Source organism: Molossus molossus, unplaced genomic scaffold (assembly GCF_014108415.1).
Source record: "Molossus molossus isolate mMolMol1 unplaced genomic scaffold, mMolMol1.p scaffold_m16_p_12, whole genome shotgun sequence".
Taxonomy (NCBI): domain Eukaryota; kingdom Metazoa; phylum Chordata; class Mammalia; order Chiroptera; family Molossidae; genus Molossus; species Molossus molossus.
In genome coordinates, this window is record NW_023425347.1 from 52,060,739 (window position 1) to 52,080,741 (window position 20,003).

Below are 20,003 nucleotides of genomic sequence, written 5' to 3' on the forward strand. Positions count from 1 at the left end.
GCCTCACCCGTCAGGAGTGTGGAAACTTGACTCCGGCCCTCCCACGACCTCAAGGGGGAGAGAGCCGCGGCTCCAGGGAAGTCGGTGAGACTGACGGGCCGGCCCACCAGCCCGGCCCCCGCGCACACCGGCCCGTACCAGCCACCGGCGCCGCGCACCAGGCTCAGAGCAGCCTCCACCGCCCACGCCGGCTGCGGCCAGGTCGCGGCGTCACGTGACCCGGCGCGTAGCCAATCAGTGCAGCCACTGAGATATTCAAATCGGCGGCGGGGCCGACGGTTGTCCCAGCCACGCCGCCGTCGGCTCCGCGGCAGGGCTGTAACCTTCCCCGCCATGCACCGCACTGGGCGCTGACGGACCTCCAGGCCCGGAGGGCGGCATGGAGCGTCGGGGTGTACCTCCCGGGCCTTATCGGGCCACCAAGCTGGTAAGACGGCGTGGAGCGACAGATCAGCCGCCGGGGTGGCGGAGCGGTCTGTCCCCCTCGCTTGCCCCGAAGGCGCCTCCTCCTCACGCCGTGTTCGGGGCGCTCCCCACGCGGGACTCTACTCATCCATGGAGTTCCAGAAGAATTCCATGAGTTTCATTGCTTGTAGGGTCAGACTGGGCCAGGCCCGAGCGCGGCAGGTTCGTTTGGCCGGCCCTGTAGAACCCAATGCGGGACGTACCAGCGGATGCCAGTGGGTACCGCTGCCTGTGCCCAAACGACCCGGGGTGTGGGCGGCCCTCCCGGAACGCTGTCGGCAGCCGCTGGGTTTGTACGCACAAATGTGGACCTTCCTTCAGTCCAAGAGGCCCCTGTGCCCCTGCTTATGTGAATCCGGAGAGGCAGTCACAGCTTCTGCGAGCCTCAGTGCCCACGGCAAGGAGGGCTGGTGATCAATGCAGGTCCCCCCTTAGCACTTTCTGGAGGGGTGTGCATGTGAAACGTAGAATAAGAAACAAGGTACCCGGGGGCTAGGTTGCAGCTCAGTGCGTTTCTTGAATAACTATGTGAAATGTGTAGGTGTGGGAAGAAAAGACGGGTTTTGTGTTTTGACCGGTTAAATTCTGCGTTGCGATGTTGGGGCCACAGAGGTTAGAGGAGTGTAACTTAGCTGGCAGTGGCTTAGCTGGGGTTGCAGATGAAACCTAATCTATAAAAGGGATGTGTTAAGTCTACCCCACCACCGCCTTCGTGCTCTGCTGTTAGAGCTGCCACAAGTCCAAGAGTGTGGGTGATTTGAGGACAGTTTGGAAAATACGTGTTTTAAAAATGTAGATATAGCACAGTGTCATTAAATGCACGGTGGACTTAAGATTTACTGAATTTACCCCATCTGTTCTGTGTTCACTATTGGAATCTTCACGTAAGAGATTCTATAGTAAATGCATAAGCTATTTTATAATATTAAAGGTGTCTTACCAGTGAAACTGCTTTCTGCCATGACTGTGTTTGTGGCCAGCACAGTGGTTACAAGTTCAGGTGCTGGAGTCAATCAAACCTGGGTTTGAATGCCTGGGTTCATCACTGAGCTGTGTAACCTTGTTCAAATTATTAAATCTCTCTCTGCTTCATATTCCTCATCTAAAAACGGGATAGTAATAGTCATAGAATTGTGAGAATTAAAGTGAAATAATATAAAGCATAGTGTCTGAAACAAGTGCTACCATCATATTATTAATATTAGTTGAGATTTATTTAAAAAAAAAACACACAGGAATAAATGCTTTCTCTATTGAGGACTAAAGGACAGGTTCATTGCAGTTCTTCATTATTCCTAGGTTTCCCAAATAAGCCAACCTGCCAATGAAGTGCTTTTACTTAAAAAAAAAAAAAAAAAACTTACATAAAAATATTACAGCAGAATTAATAAAAATAAATATGAGACATTAAATTTTCTATAGCACAAATAAGATTTCTTCATGAAATGTTGTAATGTAATTAGATGTAGTAGAAATAATTTTGTCTAATTTATTTCAAATCAGTAAGAGATGTAAATTTTTTATTAATTTTTTAAAAATATTTTACTTCTTTTTCAGTGGAATGAAGTGACCACATCTTTTCGAGCAGGAATGCCTCTAAGAAAACACAGGCAACACTTTAAAAAGTATGGCAATTGTTTTACAGCAGGAGAAGCAGTGGATTGGCTTTATAACCTATTAAGAAATAATAGTAATTTTGGTCCTGAAGTAACAAGGCAACAGACTATCCAACTACTGAGAAAATTTCTTAAGAATCATGTAATTGAAGATATTAAAGGCAGATGGGGATCAGAAAATCTTTATGACAACAGTCAGCTATTCAGGTACTGAACAAAGAAATAACATGAAAATTGAATTACTTCAAATTTAACTCTACTTCTATTACATTTCTACTAAAGCAGCAGCTTCTTTAGAAGAAGTAGTATTTTCTGTAGAGAATTGTGACTGCTCTTAGTCTCAAGACCAGTTAGAAGTTAAAGTTAATACCTGCACAATTCAAACTTTTAAAACATTTGATAGTGTATATAATAAAATAAGGAATTGGGTGGAATTTTGAAAGCTCGTTAACATTTTAAGGACAGATCATTATTAACCTTTAGTTTCATGGAGTCAAGGATTATAAGACAAATTGTCACAGTTCCTTGCCTTCAAGTAACATATGATCTTCATAAGAGCTTATCACATGCATTTAGGAATACATGTGATAAGATAAATAACAGCAAACTTTATGTAATAAATAACAAGAAATAATTAAGTATTTATTGGGTATCAGGTAAAAGAAAATAATTAAGTATTTATTGGGTATCAGAGACCCTGCTTTATGACTTAACACGTTTTTTTATTTAATACTGATAATAGCTAAGCAGGGTCGATATTAGCTCCTTTTCACAGATGAAGCTGAAACCATGCTCTAACAAATCATGTTCCCTCTCTCTGAAATATGTTCTTCCACCTTGAAACACTCTACCCATTTGTCAGACTAGTAAATAAATTTCTTTTCATGTTAGCTCTATTGTAACCTCTTATGTGGAGCCTTGCTGAGTCCCTCAGGCCTCATAATTGCTTTTCTCTCATGTACCCAGGAGTCTTTGTTACATTTCCATTAAACTAGGTCCTTGGATTCTAATATCCATGCTTTTTTTCCTCTACAGAATTAGTATTTTTCATATGAAATATCTTAGAAATTGATTCTTGCCTGCTATCAAAGATGACTTAATGCCATACAAGTAAACAGCAATAACAGGCATATAACAATTCGTTTTGTATAACGCTCTAGAAATCTTTTCTCTTAATTATTGCTTAGTCACCTTGGTGGGCTCCCTTTGCTGCTGCTTATCCTTTAGCTGTTACTGGTTTGCAAGGTCCTAGACTTTTTTCACCACTCTCCCTGGGTAATCTTACGCTATGTCTTCACCTACTTTTCTCATGACTTGCAAACCTTCAACCAAAATATCTCGCCTAAGCTTTAGACACTTTTCCCCCCCTATAGCATAGGCACTTCAAATATGTAGAAAATCACTATCATCTCTTAACCTAAATCTTATCTTTTTATATTCATATCTGAATAAATGGCACTATCTTCCCTATAGATGCCTTGACTCTTTCCCTTCTCCTCTTAAATATGATTTAATTATCATACCATTTCTATTTTGCTGCCTCAGAAGTTCTCTGATCTGTCCAGTTCTCTCTACACTAAGAATATTCTTTTATTAGACTGTTATTCTCTTACCTGAAATTCTGCGTAACTCTTCAACTAGTCCCTCTCTTCTAGACTTTAACAATATATAACTATAAAGTATATAAAAATAAAGTTTACCAAAATATGTAAGACCTTACTGAGGGAAGTTATACAATTGAAGGTAGTAAGTGGAGAAGGATATCTTCATAAATGAGAAGACTTTGTATCATAAATAGCCTCTTCTTCCCAAATTGATAAATTCAGTGCATTTTTATTCAAAACTCTCATAATTGTTTTGTTGCATTTGACAAGCAGATTCTAAAGTTTATTTAGTAATATAAAGGTCCAAGGCAATTTTGAAGAACAAAGAGGGGAGAATAGCCTTAACCTGATATGTGGGCTTAAATTAAAACAAGTACTGAGAATACACAAACCCATACATATATGGGAACTTGGTGTAACTTGTACATGAATTAAATTTCTATATATGAAAATACAACTCTTATGAGATAATGTAAGAAAGTATTTTAGGATGGAGGAATAAAACAGAACTTTTAAGGTGACTAAAAACATGCATACATTTATTGTATGATAAAAGATACTGTTGAGTGAAAAAAAATACATCAAACCATGTTTTTTTTTTTTTGTATGTTTATTAAAAGTATAAAGACGTGAACAAGAAAGACATACACTAACTATAGGTTAATGATTTCTCTTAGGAAGAAAGAAATAGAAGGGGAAAAAAAGATGAAATATTTGGTAAAATGTTAATTGCATTGGTTGATGGTTATATATAGAGATGTTTTATATTTTCTGTACTTTTTTGTATCTTTGAAATATTTATATTAAAATTAAAGGAAAAAGCTTCAAAAGTAACAGAGACCAAGTTCTGGAAATAAGGATAATCATAGTCAAAGGACAGAAAATATATAAAAATTAGATAACTTATAAAAAAAAATTAGAAAATGTAACATTCTAAACCATTTTATATGTAAATGATACTTTTCCAGCATAACTGATTCTAATAATAACCTTGAGTTATCCAGAAATAAACTGAAAATAGGCACAATGTACTAAAGAAAGGATACGCCCAGCCAGTATGTGACTCAGTGGATTGAGCGTCATTCCATGCACCAAGTTGTCCCTGGTTCGATTTCTGGCCAGGGCACCTGGGCACGTGCCCAGGTTTCGGGCTTAATTCCTAGCAGGGGGCATGCAGGTGTTCTCTCTCCCTCTCCCTTTCTCTGAAAGATCAATAAAAAAAATTTTTTAAAGAAAGAAAGCAGGAAACCTAAAATAATTTTAATGGTTTAATGGGAAAATCAATTTTTACAGAAGTGTCATTCCTTGATAACATAAATCAGTGTGTGTATGTTTTTGTGATTTTTTTTTTTTTTTTTAGAGAGATAATTAGGCACTAAAAGTTTGTTTCTGGTCTCACACTATTTAATTGCATGTTGTTCTTAAACTAGATTTCCTGCAAATTCTCCACTTAAAACTCTTCCACAAAGGCATCCAGAATTGAGAAAACACAGCATAGAGAACTTCTTCAAAGATAAAGACAGTATTTTTAAATTACGAAACTTATCTCGTAGAACTCCTAAAAAGCATGGATTACAGTTCTCTCAGGTAAAACATCCTTTTTACTAATCTCTAATTTAAATATAATTACCATGTGCTTAATAATAGAATCATTAAAAGTAAATGATTCTTTAATATTTGAAGTCAGTGCTTGAAACTCAGCCTACATTATATTCTAAAAATGTATGTGTAAATTTGTTTGGCATCCATAGAAACAGTAAAAAAAAAAAAGGTAGTGAGACATATTTGAAGCAGTAATTGTATAATTTAAACATGTTTTGTTTCTAATTGATTAGAGAGTGAGAGTGATAGGGACAGCTGCAAAACCAAAAGCTTTATGTTACATTATTTTTTGAGGTGGCACTTACCTTATAGCTCCACATGGAGTGGTGTCAGTTCAGTATTTTCTTAATTTGAGCATAGCATGTTAAGTCAAAGTAATTCTTTTTTTCAGGAAAATACAGAAAACATGAACTGTGAAATACTCAATGAAGATAAAGAAAACTCAGTTGATGGTAGAGAAATAAGCCAGAAAGATGTTGAAGAAGTTTGGAGATACATTATTCTGATCTAGTAAGCTGAAACAAAGCTATAGCCAAGTTCCACAGATACTTAGGATGTTAATTTGCCAGTTTTGTCCATATATACAAATGCAAAAACAGTTTAGTTCCCAAAGCATAGAATTTAGCCTGTATATGTTTCTTAATCTTATTGGAATTCTAGTATGGTAGAAATAGAATGTTTTCAATATGACGTGCTTTTTAAAAAAAAATAAACTTGTAGTCATTAGTTTGTAGTCTAAATTGGAATTCTTCAGAAGTTATTAAGGTAAATATATTTAAAATTAGATACTAAATATAAGCCTTCAAAGTTTGGTTTCAGGAAGAAAAGAAAACATACTCTGAGGGTTTTGTTTGCCAACTTCTTTTATATTTATATTCTATTCTACTTATTTTATGGAGGAAAAATGTTTTTATTCTTCTTCTATTTAGCCTGCAAACCATTTTAGGTGTGTCATCCCTAGAAGAAGTCATAAATCCAAAACAAGTGATTCCTCAGTATATAATGTACAACATGACCAATACAAGTAAACATGGAGTAGTTATACTACAAGACAAATCAGGTTGGTATCAATAAAAGAAGTTGGAATCTTTTTATACTTGTTAACAAAGGTTATAGCCTCCTGCACGACCCCAACCAGGTCCGGAGACCAAACTGCAACCAAGGTACATGCCCTTGACTGGAATCGAACCCATGACTCTCTGATCTGCAGCCGATGCTCTAACCACTGAGCAAACCAGCAAGGGCTTAAGTGGATATTATATATATATTATTTTAACTCTTAAGGTATAGTCATGATTTTTTTAAAATGGCAGGGTTAAACATCCAAAAAAATATGCAAATATAATTACAGCTATTGATTAGTCACATTTTATTGAAGACCTGTAATGTGCCAGGCATTATGCTCATGATGTAGTGATGAACAAGAGGGAAATGACCATGCCTTCCTGGTGCTTTCATGAATAGTTATATAGAAATTTAAAGGGTCAAGACATATATGCAAAACCAAAGTAACACAATAAAATAAGCCCAACTTTTCAACATCATCTTCTAAAAAGCATTTCATTGGCTTTGTAGTTTATATATGTATTTTTTTTATATTACATTGTTATATATACTTATATTGATTGTAGATATAAGATAGGAAAATCAGGGAAATAATTCAAGCCAGATACATTAGAAAAATACATTAGAAAACTTAGATTATAAGAAATATATCAATCTCAGAATTTTGAATCTTTTTTTTCCATCCTCAAGGAAGGATATGTTTATTGATTTTAGAGAGAGAGAAACATCGATCATTTGCCTCCCATATGCACCCCAACCAGGGACAGAACTGGCAACTGGGTATGTGCCCATCCAGGAATTGAACCCATGACCTTCTGGCACATAGCATGACACTCCAACCAACTGAGCCACCCGGCCAGGCCTTGCATCATTTTTTATATATATATATAAAATCAATTGCTATTTATAGAATTAATTGAGATGCATTACTTTGAGTTTCTTTCTGTGGGCAAGAACTTTGAGGTTTTCATTTAAGTACAAATAGCAAATGTCAAAACTTAAAAGTTTATCTTATATGTTCGGCCAATGTGGCTCAGTGGATTGAGCATCATCCCATGGGCTGAGAGGTCCTGGTTCAATACTCAGTCAGGGCACATACCCAGGTTTCGGGCCAAATCCCCGGTGCAGGACATGCAGGAGGCTCTGATCTATGTTTCTCTCTAACATTGATGTTTCTATCTCCTGTGCTCACTCAAAAAAAAATAATAACCCCCCCCCTTTTTTTTTAAAGAAAAGAGTTTATGTTGTAAATGCATTTGGCTTTGGACCATTTCTATGTTATGTAAAATAACCGTGTATACTCTCATCTGAGCTTTCTATTCTCTTTTTTATTTCTTTATTGATTTTAGAGAGAGAGAGAGAAACATCGATGAGAGAGAACATCGATTGGCCGCCTCCTGTATGGCCCCCACAACCTGGGCATGTGCCCTGACCAGGAATCGAACCGGCAACCTCATGGTGCATAGGTCGACGTTCAACCACTGAGCCACACCAACCAGTCCAAGCTTTCTATTCTTTATAACCATAAACTTTCAAGTCAAGTGTTTGTGTGGTTTTTAAGTTTGGATAAAAAATCTGCTAGATTTTATGCAGCATATTTCAGTTAGTGGCAATTAAAAGATTTGAAGCAGGCCTCTGTGTAAAAGCACACTATTATTTAAATATACCTTGTTTCAATCATAGGTCTCACTCAAATCAGTAATATTCAAATAGCATAGCTATAGTCAGAATAGAAATAAGGATAAAGAAAGGATGGTGATAAAGGATACAGATGAATGTTAGTTTATATCCTAACCACCTCCCATAAAATAATTATCCTTGATTTGGGGGTAGCTAATTGTTTTTTATATTGTGGCAAGAGTCAAACTCGTGTCTAAGTTTTTTAACTTGCATTTTAAAATATTGTCTTGGCCCTGTGTCTTGTTAAACATAATTATTTTTTATCTTGGCCATATACATGTACATGTACATGTTATCACGTACATGTGTAATTATAATAAGTGTTAAGTTTTAAATATACTGTCAAAAAATGTGAATTACTAAACAATGTTAGTTTTTTGTTGTTTTTTTTTAATGTGTAGATGATCTTCCTCACTGGGTATTATCTGCCATGAAGTGCCTAGCAAATTGTAAGTTAAACAATATATATATATGTTTTATATTGATAGTATTTAACAAGAACCAAGAAAATTTTTTAGATAATGTATTAAAGTCCTAATAAAATTTAAGTCTATAATTGCTTTTGATGTTTAAGTGAAACTGTAGTAGAACTGATTACATTTCTTTCCATATGGATTATGTTATAGAGCCCTTAACTTTTTTCATGCAAATCATAATTTTATAATTCAAGCTCATAATTATGGATCAGTTCTCATAAAATCATAGGCTAGAGCAGTGGTTCTCAACCTTCCTAATGCCGCGACCCTTTAATACAGTTCTTCATGTTGTGGTGACTCCCAACCATAAAATTATTTTTGCTGCTACTTCATAACTGTAATTTTGCTACTGTTATGTCTTAGGCGACCCCTTTGAAAGGGTCATTCGACACCCAAAGGGGTCGCCACCCACAGGTTGAGAATCGCTGGGCTAGAGAATCTCAAAGGATATTTAGGTATAATCTACAGAAGTTGCCTCAGTAAGGCCCAAAGAATTCAAGTAGCAGCTTGTAAGTAAAGCAGCTTATAAATGGAAAGTTTTGATCAGAAATGGAGTCTTTTTAAATCCACTTCATACCCCTCGCCATTGCACACAGCTTCAACATTCAGGTGCTCCGTGACATGCTTCTACTCTAGGATATACCAGAGATTTTCAACTGGTGTGCCACAAAATTTTTAAAACATTGCAGTACCTGACTATTTAGTCAGGGGCACTGACCTCTTTGCCCTTAGATTGACAAATTAATAAATGACAACAGCCAACACAAGAACAGCCATTCTGTGTGAATGCCCTGTCTTGAACCATAAAATATATAGGTCATATAGTGGAGTCATATCGTATTGGTCACGTCACATAATAAGGTTGCATTTGATTGGTTAATTCTTAGTGCCAGAAATCCTTATATACAAGTATAGGCACCTGATATTTTTAAGCGTCACTTTGAAGCAAAAAAGGATAGGTAATTGTTATTATTTTTTTGTAAATCAATCAAAATTGCACCTGTTTTTGTCAGATCAGCAAAAATATGTGTTGGTGTGTTGCAGAATTTTAGTTGTTAATTTATGTGTAGATAAAAAGGTTGAAAATTGCTGGCATATACTGGGACTTTTATGAAAACAGGTCTGTCACTAATTAGCAAATTATTTTTTAACATTTCATCAAGCTTTTTTCACAGTAATCAGTGGTAATTTTTTAAGACCCCCATTCAGATACAAAACCCTAAATGCTTTCTAAATCAGTTGTAAAAATTTACAGAGGGTAGGATTCTAAATCATCAAAAGTTAAATTATATTTAACTTTTAATTTTTAAATATTTAAATTATATTTAATTCCATTACAAAGGTATTTTTCTAGTTTTTATAAAATTAGTGTTTTATTAATGTTTGAGATAAGTATATATTCCCTTGTTGTCCACTGGGTGTCAATATGACAAAATAACAGAATAAAGTGTAAATAATGTAAGTTACAGAAAGATTTAATTAATTAAATTGAGGTAAAGATCTTGGTCATAATCTTAAAGTTTTTTAGATTTTCTTTCTACCTTCCCCCTACCTAACTGCTCTTCAGTCTCATACCTTGGCTATGTTTTCAATCAGATAAGCATACTTCCAGGTATTTCTCTGATACCTCATCTTAAGGGATTTGTGTCTTCTCTTTCTTCCCAGTTCATGTCATACCTAAATGATACCAAAGATATAATTTACTGGATTCCAGTTCAATGGCAATAAATGTAGCCAGAAGAAGTATTAAGACTTCTACTTGTTATTTAATACCTCACAGTTTTCCTGTGATATATAATTAGTGATCATATACTTTTTTTTTTTTCCTAGAAAGCAAACTAAGGCTTAGAAAAGACTCTTAATACATAAGGAGCTATGTGGTCAAACCCAGATTATCTAACTATAAATTCTGTATTTTTAATTACAGTAAACTATTTTGTCTTAGAAAACTTCTAATGATTATCAATTTTTTATTCTATATATTAAGAATATTTCTTATATCCTCCTTAGAAAAATATCTATTTTGCTCCACATAAAACCCATATTAGCCTTTAAGCTATTAAATGTGTGTATATATGATTTGTTTTCTTTAACCCCTTTTTAGTGTGTGTACTCACACAGGTGGGGGGCCACACAAAGGTTTGGGAACAGAAGTAAGAGATCATTTGGCTTTAAGAAAAGAAAAATTTTAACTTGAAAGATAGCATACAGCCCTGGCCAGTTTGGCTCAGCGGTTGAGCGTCAGCCTGCGGACCATAGAGTCCCGGGTTTGGTTCCCGCTAGGGGCACATACCACAAAAGGGAGGGAGGGAGGGAGGGAGGGAGGGAGGGAGGGAAGGGAGGAAGGGAGGAAGGGAGGAAGGAAGGAAAGCATACTAACTCTCAAACTTGAATGCATATCACAGTCACAATGGAAGACTTGCCAACGATTCTGATTTAGATGATTCAACATGTCAGGAATTTTTTTTTTTTTTTTTTAACTATTCTTCAAAATTCTTAGGGCAGAGATGCCCAGATCAGTGTTTGAAAACTCCTAGGTTAGTAAAGTAGAGGCAAACATTTCTAGGTCAGTAATTCTACACACCATCTCCATAGATTCTCATCTCTATAGAGGAGCTTACATTTTAATAGGCACTTTGGATATTCTGATTATGTAGTCCGTGGACCACACTTTCAATGTTGGACTTTAAGGTCCTGGGTGTTGCTCTCGCTTTATACTGCTCAAAGTTCTAATTCTAGCTTTGCCACCAAGGGCTCTTTCATCTTGAGCAAGTTACTCTGAGTTTCAGTTTCCTCGTCTATAACATGAAATCAGATCTTATTTCTGAGGAAAACACTGATGAGTAGGCATGGTTATTTCAATAACATTAAGCTAATGAAACAAATCTAAAGATATTTTCTTAAACTCATTAAGGTTATGCTTCATGCCAAAGAAAATTTGTAGGAATTATTTACATTATCCAAATATTTTTTGCTTTATTAAATGAATTGTGATAAAATTCCATTAAAATAAACTTTCCTAGTGCTTAAAATATATTTCAAATTTTGCTTTACGTGCAGTGTTTCAGGCATGTGGATATTTTTTAAATACTAGTAATTGCTTGAAGTGATTTCTACTGAAAAGATGAGAAGTAATGAGATGTGCACAACCTTTAGATGTTTGAATTTTGACAGAATTTGTTTTTAAACACAGCTCCTTCATGAAATACAGGTTTCATATTTTTTATAACTATATTTTAAAATCTTCTTTTAAATTTTGCTGACATTTTTTTGTCGTTTACTTCTTAGGGCCAAGAAGTAATGATATGAATAACCCAACTTATGTTGGATTTGAACGAGATGTATTCAGAACAATTGCAGATTATTTTCTAGATCTCCCTGAACCTCTACTTACCTTTGAGTATTATGAATTATTTGTGAACATTTTGGGTATGTATATATTTTTACTTACTGTTTAAATTTATTTTATTAAAGTTTCAAGTCTCCCATAAGTTAAAAGATCAACAAGTATAGGTAAATATGAAGGTAGCAAGCTATAAATTATTTTAAAACTCAGAAATAGTCTGGTTGTTGCTGTTGTGTTGTTTTCCAGTATTTCAAACGTATTCCAGCACCTATACTCAACACCAGTTGGGTGTCTTACAATTGAATTTATTTTTGACGCTAACTGCCTAGAGGTAGCCCTCAAGTTAAGGGAAAAGTCTGATACAAACCAACAATGTTAGGGCAGACTCCACAGATCAAGAGCTGAGTTCCACAAGACCGCCCTCACGACAGGCATCAGCCACAAATGAGGTCCTCAGGGTTACTCGTTCTTCCCCCCGGCTAACTACCAATGCAGAAATGCGCATCACACCCTTCAGGTTTAATAATTCACTGCAGGGACTCAGAACTCTGGAAAGTGCTTTATTTGATGATTACCAGTTTGTTATAAAGGATGCAAGTCTGAAAGAGCCAAATGGAAGGAGATACATAGGGTAAGGTATGAGCTTTTGTTTCTGTGCCGTTTCCAGGAATGCCACCTTTCTAAGCACATCAGTGTATTCACCAGCCCCTAAGCTTTCTTAAACTTAATGTTTCAGAGTTTTGATTTAGGTTTCCTTACATAGGCATGATTGATTAATTAATTCATTGGTGATTGAATTAAATCTCCAGCTCCTCCAGGGAGGTCTGAGTTAGGGCTGAAGATTCCAACCTTCTAAGCAAGGCCAGCCATAAGTCACCTCGTTAGCATAAACTCAGATGTGTTCAAATAGGCTCATTATGAATAACAGAAGGCTCCTTTCACTCCAGGAATTCCAAGGGTTTTAGGAGCTCTATGCCAACTACTAGCGACAAAGACCAAATATATATTTTATTATACTACAGTTATAATTAAGAGCTTTCTAATACTTGTAGACTATGAGCAGATCTTTAATGTTTTGATTCAATCCATTTAATTCAGTTGTTGAAATAAATTTTAAAGTTATTGATGTCACAAATTAGAAAACCTCTAGTCAGTCTTGCACTTTGTAACTGAATGTTGCATGTGTCCTATTAAGTGGCTTCTGAATTCAACTGCTGTTTGTACTATACTAACAATATACTATAGTGATGCTTTATTTTTTTAACTTGTTTTTGTTTTATTGTTGTCCACTGTCATACAGTTGCATCTTAATTTTTGTTTCATTTCCTGGTAGTTTTTTGTGGCTACATCACAGTTTCAGATAGACCCAGTGGGACACATAAAATCCAAGATGATCCACAGTCTTCAAAAATCCTTCACTTAAACAGTTTGAATTCCTTCAAATCAACTGAGTGTCTTCTTCTCAGTCTGCTTCATAAAGACAAAAACAAAGAAGAATCAGATACTACTGAGAGACTGCAGATAAGTGATCATGGATTTCAAGAACAATGTGTTAAGAAAATGCAGCTAGTTAATTTAAAAAACAGAAGAGCCAGTGCTAATGACATAATAGGAGGAAGTTGTCATAATTTAATAGGCTTAAGTAGTATGCATGTTCTATCCTCTAACATCAAAGCAAGATGCCATTCTTTAGAAGGAGTTGTAGATTTACCAGGGAATTCAAGTAAAGAGGTCTCCAGTGTCCTCCATCAATCTATTCTGAACATAGAAGAACAAAACAATAAACAATTTTTAGAGTCTGAGACCAAGCAGGAATCCATAATGAATCTTCATTCAGAGGAAAGTATTCAGAAGCCACTCTGTGTTGGTTTTAAAAGAACCTCTACTATGACTGTTCAAGACCAAGAGGAGTTACATAATGGGAAAAGCAAGTCAAAACAGCTTTGTAGATCTCAGAGTTTACTTTTAAAAAGTAGTACGAGGAGGAATAGTTATATCAATATGCCAGTGGCTGAAATTATCATGAAACCAAATCTTGGACAAGGCAGCACAAGTGTGCACACAGCTATGGAAGGTGAACTCGGAGAGTCTAGTACCACAATCAATAAAAGACTCTGCAAAAGTACAATAGAACTTTCAGAAAACTCTTTACCTTCAGCTTCTTCTTTGTTGACTGGCACACAAAGTAAGGTTGATGCTTCCAATGCATGTAATATTAACTTCTAGTGTTTACTAACTATTTTTGCTTACCTGGCTTTTCTTGTCTGAAATTGCTTTTTTTCCCCCTCCAAAAAGAAAGTTTCTTATTGTAAAAGACTCTTGTCATGGCATAACCAAGATTTATTCTACTTGCCTAAAGCACTTTCTTTTTTTTTTAATTTCGCTTATTCTGACTCACTTTATTTGTATTAGATATAGGATGTTAATACTCGAAGAAATTAATGAGAATCATACTATGCTTTTGAGGGATGTGAAAATTTCTAGGAATAGTTACAAGAAAAATTCTGAAATATTATTTTGCCTTCTTAACTCTATATGCTAAAAATATGAAAGCAACTAATGTCATTGATGATTTCTTTTGGGGGGGGGACTTTGCCTTCTAGGTTTGCTGCAACCTCATTTAGAGAGGGTTGCCATCAGTGCACTCCAGTTATGTTGTTTGTTACTTCCCCCACCAAATCGTAGAAAGCTTCAACTTCTAATGCGCATGATTTCTCGAATGAGTCAAAATGTTGATATGCCCCAACTTCATGATGCAATGGGTATAAGATCACTGGTAAGTTGATTTCTTAAGGAAAGAATAAGCCTGGTTCATAAACCAAAAAAAGAAAATCAAATCATCTAAAATGCTACATGAGTGAGGTTGTGGTCTTGAAATTGTAGTTTCTTGGGTTAGAAAGGACCTTAAAAGTCTAACATTGCCTAGAAACAAAATTTTAGTATATTAATTCTTTGTGCCCAGTCTGTTATACTTTCACATCTTGATCTTTTGTCTGAGGATTTTGCCTCTTCACTCATCCTGTATCACTTCATAGTCAGATCATATGATATTGTTTTGTGTCAGTTCTGTTTGGTGGGGAGGGAAGAGGAGATATAGATACTGTTGGAAGCCTAAGGGCATTAACTCTTTGAAGCAGAGAATTAATGGAAAGGCATATAAAGTCAAAGTGTGTCAGAGGTTGTGGTAAGTTGTATTTGATGAATTATGGGAATTAAGAATGGCGTGTCATTGTGGGTAAGAAGTTAGATGAAACTACTATGAAGCCGTCTCAAGTTCTATATGAGGATGAGGGAAGAGACATTTATGTGCAGATATTGATTGGAAATGAATTCTTGAATATAGTATCCCTTCTCTTCTCCATCTCTCAAGAGCTACTCTTCCTCACAATGCAGCTTCAGTTTACAAGAGGTTTTTGTCGCTAGGAATCTGGAGCTAAGCTCTATATTTCAACTCTAAGGACAGTTCTTTTTTTTTTTTTTTTTTTTTTTTATCCTCACCCGAGGACACTTTTCCATTTTTTGTTCAGGTAGAGTGGGAGGGAGAGAGAGGAACAGAGAGAGAGAGAGAGAAACATCGACGTGAAAGGAACACATCGAGTGGCTGCCACCCACACAACCGACCAGGGCCGGGGACAAACTGCAGCCGAGGTACGTGCCCTTAGCGGGAACCGAACCCGGGTCTCTCAGGACCGCAGGCCGATGCTCCAACCGCTGAGCCAAACTGGCCAGGGCAGGACAGTTCTTTTTTAATGACTGACCTAATATAAAGAGGAAGAATTATTATTGAGTAATTGTAGCATCAGTTTTTGAAAGAACATATTTTGAGAGACATGAGTAGGAAGGAAATCATTTTGGTTTTTACACTTTTTGAGTTTGAGCTTATAGGACATCCAGGTGAAATGTATCCAACAAAATGTTGGAAATGTGAATCTGGTGAAGAAAGTTCAGGCAGAAGGCAGACTTTTTGGAGAGGTAGTTGAACGAGCTCTACGAAGCTGAGAAGAATAAAAGCTGAGGACTAAGCATTGGAAGGAGATAGGAAAACCTGCCTGACATGCAGAAATGAAACAATTTCACTTCAGTATACTCAATGTTATGTTATGGGGGGGGGGGAGAATTGTGATATTCTAATTATTTTAGAATGAGGTATGCGTGGGTATGTCTTATATGGATTATATGTTTTATATGGGTAATATGGATATGAATGAGAGTAAATGAGCTCTGCAACATAAAATGTATCCCAGAATTTGAGACTCCTCATTACCACTAACATTTATGTGTTATATATTCTCCTGGTTTGTGTTTTTGTGGGATTCATTTAATGTAATAAGTCATTGCTCTCTAATAGTCTTTAAGCAACATATCTATATGGTATTAATGGAACCTATGGCATTTGCTGATGAAATTGTGACAAAATTAAAGACTAAGCTTTTTATAATTCTTTAGAAAGATTTAAATACTTTAAGAAGAATAATAGACATTCTTACCTTTCTAATATAATAATTTTTTTCATTTTAAGCTGAAGTCTGCTTATCATTTTATCTCAATACTTCAGCATAATGCTACCCAGAAGTTACTGATATTCTGATTCATATAAAACCTTAGGTTTTTAAGTTCACATCTTTTAATGTGGTTTAGATGATACACACTTTTTCTCGGTGTGTGCTATGCTGTGCCGAAGAGGTGGATCTTGATGAGCTTCTTGCTGCAAGATTAGTTTCTTTCTTAATGGATCATCATCAGGAAATTCTTCAAGTACCCTCTTACTTACAGACTGCAGTGGAGAAACACCTTGACTACTTAAAAAAGGGCCATGTATGTATAAGTCTTAACATTCTCTGCACTGGGCATTTTACCTCCTGGGAGCTCGCCTGGGCTTTTTCCTTCCCCCAACCCCTCCCCCCTTCCCCATTCCCCAGGCAAGTCACCTTTACCTTCCTCACTTTTAAGCTCCAGGGGCCCTTCCTTAACCTCTATAATTTGTTTCCTAAGCCTATTTCTTCTACAAATTGCTTCTTCTACCTCTGTTATTTTCAAATAACTGTTCTCTTATAGTTTGAAACAAAACAAAACAAAAAAGTATCTGCATTAGTCAGTTGCAAATGGCAAACTCATCTTGAACTCGCCTCCACAGAAAGGGACACATTGTCAGCTCACATAAATAACCTCTAAAAGTCAGGAATATAGACAGAATATGGGGCTCAAATAGCAATAGGACTCTGTTTTCATCCTTTCATCTCTTATTTTCATTTTGGTCCTGTATTTGACAAATGGCCCTTCATATGATGAAATATGGCTGATTAAAGCTTTTGAGTTACAGACTTAATGTTAGTAATCCAAAGGAAAGAAGAGCATCCCTCCATCTCCAATTTGAAAATTTAAATGCACATCCTTTGGGTAATTGAGGGTGAGTGTGTTGAAGAAAGGGCCTTTTTCTTCAAAAAAGGTCAGGACAGTAGAGATACAATAGGAAGGAACTGTTATAGGAAGGAGAGAAGGAATACTGAGCAGTCAAAAACAGCAGGGGTCTATATTCAGTCTTTTGCTGCCCAGCACATATATTTATATTTCTTCCCATACATACCATTCTAATATTGCCTTGGCTTATAATTATATAACTACCCCCTATAATTTCTTTCTCTGTCAACATATGTTACGGTCTCGGCCCATGCCCTTGTACCTTAAAAACAGTAGAATACTTTTAACTGTTACTATGTCAGAACATTCATCTTTTAAGATGAATTAAAATACCACTTCAATTGTTGTTTTATAGTTAAAGTAATAAAATCCATGATTAATAGCAATAATGATGATAGCTACTTTTATTTAATACCTTATGTGCCAAACAGTTTATATACATTATTTCATGGAATTCTGGGACATTTTACAGGCCAAGAAAAGTTAAATAACTTACTGAATTAAAGCTAGTAGGTTGCAGAGCTAGAATTTAGACCCTTCTTAAAGTGTTGATTGTTTGGTGGCAAAATAATAGGTACTAAAACCCATCAAAAAACTCTATCAAATAGGCACATGACCAGAATTAATAGACTTTTTATCATTTTGTTCTCTATAGATTAAAAATCCTGGAGATGAACTGATTGTTCCTTTGCCAACGTATTCATACTGTAAGCAGATTAGTGCTCAGGAGTTTGATGAACAGAAAGTTTCTACCTCTCAAGATGCAATTGCAGAACTTTTAGAGAATATTATTAGAAACAAGAGTTTAACTTTAAAGGAGAAAAGGAAAAAACTAAAACAGGTAAGGGAATGAGCAGTTTCTCAATTGCATAAGTATTTTCTAATATGCTGTTGCTGATTATTATTTAATATCACTTAGACTTTAATTTCTCATTTTAATATTTTGTATTCTAAACATTGGATATATTATCTATATATGACTTCCTGCCTAGTTTACTCTTTACCATTAAATTTTAATAATAATAATAGGTACACTCCACTACTAGTGTTCTTTATTATTCTAGTTTGGATTAGGATGGTAAAACAATTACAAAATTTGGATTATATTACATAACTTAGTGACTCATCATTACCATTTAGAATTGTTAGCTCTACATCAAGAACCAGTAGCCACATGATTCTGGCAAGTTCAATTTCAGATCTGAGACACTCAAAGAATTATGAAATATACTAAATTCCTGTGACCATTATAGGTTTTGCCAGGGGGAAGAAAGGAGATCTGCAGGTTAGGGGGAGATTTAGCAGAAGAGAATCCCAGAAAGTTGATGCTGAAATGGAAGAAATCTTATAGTGTACCTTTTATATATGAGAAAGCAGAGGGAGAAACAAGGATAAATTGAAAGATATTCATCTTTGCAATACATCTTTGAGAAAGGCTCCAAATTCTTTTAAAATACTGGTTTCAGCTAGGATAATAATATTAAAGATCCTCTAAGTCCTTACCTCATTTTTAAGTTTCAGAAGGAATATCCACTGATATATCAGAAAAGATTTCCAACCACGGAGAGTGAAGCAGCACTTTTTGGGGACAAACCTACAATCAAGCAACCAATGCTAATTTTAAGAAAACCAATTTCACAGTAGAAGATACTAACTGAATTACAAATTATAGAATACTTATGGGACTTTAGTAAATAAAGCCATATCTAAGAATCCAACTACTTTTTTAAAAGGAGGTCTATTTATTATTTAGTATTTTTCTAAATAAAGCACATTATATAAAGGTGTGCCCAAATCCTTTTTATCAATGTTAGACTGCTAAGAAACTAGTGGATCCCAACTGAGAGACTGTAACTGTAGGTGATACCAGATATTTTAACCACAAACAATACTTTGGTTTTTTTAATACAACTATCTGGAAAGGCTATCATGGTGTGTGCTAAAATTATATTTACTTGAATTTTTAGAACTGACATATTCAGCAAGATTAAGCTATAATTCTGTTTTTAAAAGAAAAATAGTCAGCATGTGTGTTTATGGGTATTAGCTTAAAGAATTAGTTGTTTAGGGTTATTTTTGTTTCTAAGTGAAGAATATTTGATAACTCAATTCTTGACTGCTAAATATTGCACTCATATATATATATTGTTTCTACTTTTTATCTATTTATATATGTATGTGTTTTTAAAATATGTGTATATTAGACTGGTTTGCCTTAAAGTTTATTCTAACTGCTTCAGTCATTCATTTTGTTTCGATAAATACCTAAGTATAAGGCAATCATGTATTCATTCAAAAGATATTTGTTCAGCAACTACTATGAGCCTTTCATTATTTTAGATCTGGAGAGACAATGATGAATAACACAAAATCTCTTTCCTTAAAGTATTTATTTTCTAATCAAGGGTGATACACCTAACAGATACTTAAAAATAGCAATATACCCCCCTGAAATCAAGTCATGCGGAGTCCTTCAGCTGAAGACTAGCCTCTTTGATTAACGAATAGTTCTGTAAGCTAGTATTTTTCAACTGTTACATGCTAGAATCACCTGGAGAGTTTTTAAATAATACAAGCTAAGGCCTACCACATACCAATTAAATCCAAATTTTAAGGGATGGTATATAGCAGTGATTTTCAACCTTTTTCATCTTCTGGTACACATAAACTAATTACTAAAATTCTGTGGCACGCCAAGAATCATAATCTTTGCCAATGTGAAAAAAAAGGT

The 20,003-nt window shown here is 35.5% G+C and overlaps 1 protein-coding gene across 3 annotated transcripts; it reads left to right on the top strand.

Annotated features, from left to right (window-relative positions):
• Positions 1–340: 340 nt before the first annotated feature.
• DEPDC1 (DEP domain containing 1) lies at positions 341–19,054 on the top strand. Of its 3 annotated transcripts, none has more exons than XM_036255776.1 (12): positions 341–427; positions 2,023–2,288; positions 5,116–5,272; positions 5,679–5,797; positions 6,217–6,347; positions 8,434–8,481; positions 11,797–11,937; positions 13,188–14,039; positions 14,458–14,630; positions 16,493–16,669; positions 17,928–18,113; positions 18,788–19,054. In XM_036255776.1, exons 1-12 carry the CDS (start codon positions 380–382, stop codon positions 18,914–18,916), a joined length of 2,427 nt encoding a protein of 808 aa, XP_036111669.1. In that variant the 5' UTR covers positions 341–379; the 3' UTR covers positions 18,917–19,054. The 3 variants fall into 3 exon arrangements, with proteins under 3 accessions (XP_036111669.1, XP_036111668.1, XP_036111670.1); XM_036255775.1 differs by having other exon boundaries at positions 377–427; positions 2,023–2,090; positions 18,788–18,988; XM_036255777.1 differs by lacking the exon at positions 13,188–14,039 and having other exon boundaries at positions 380–427; positions 18,788–18,931.
• The last annotated feature ends 949 nt before the right edge of the window (positions 19,055–20,003 follow it).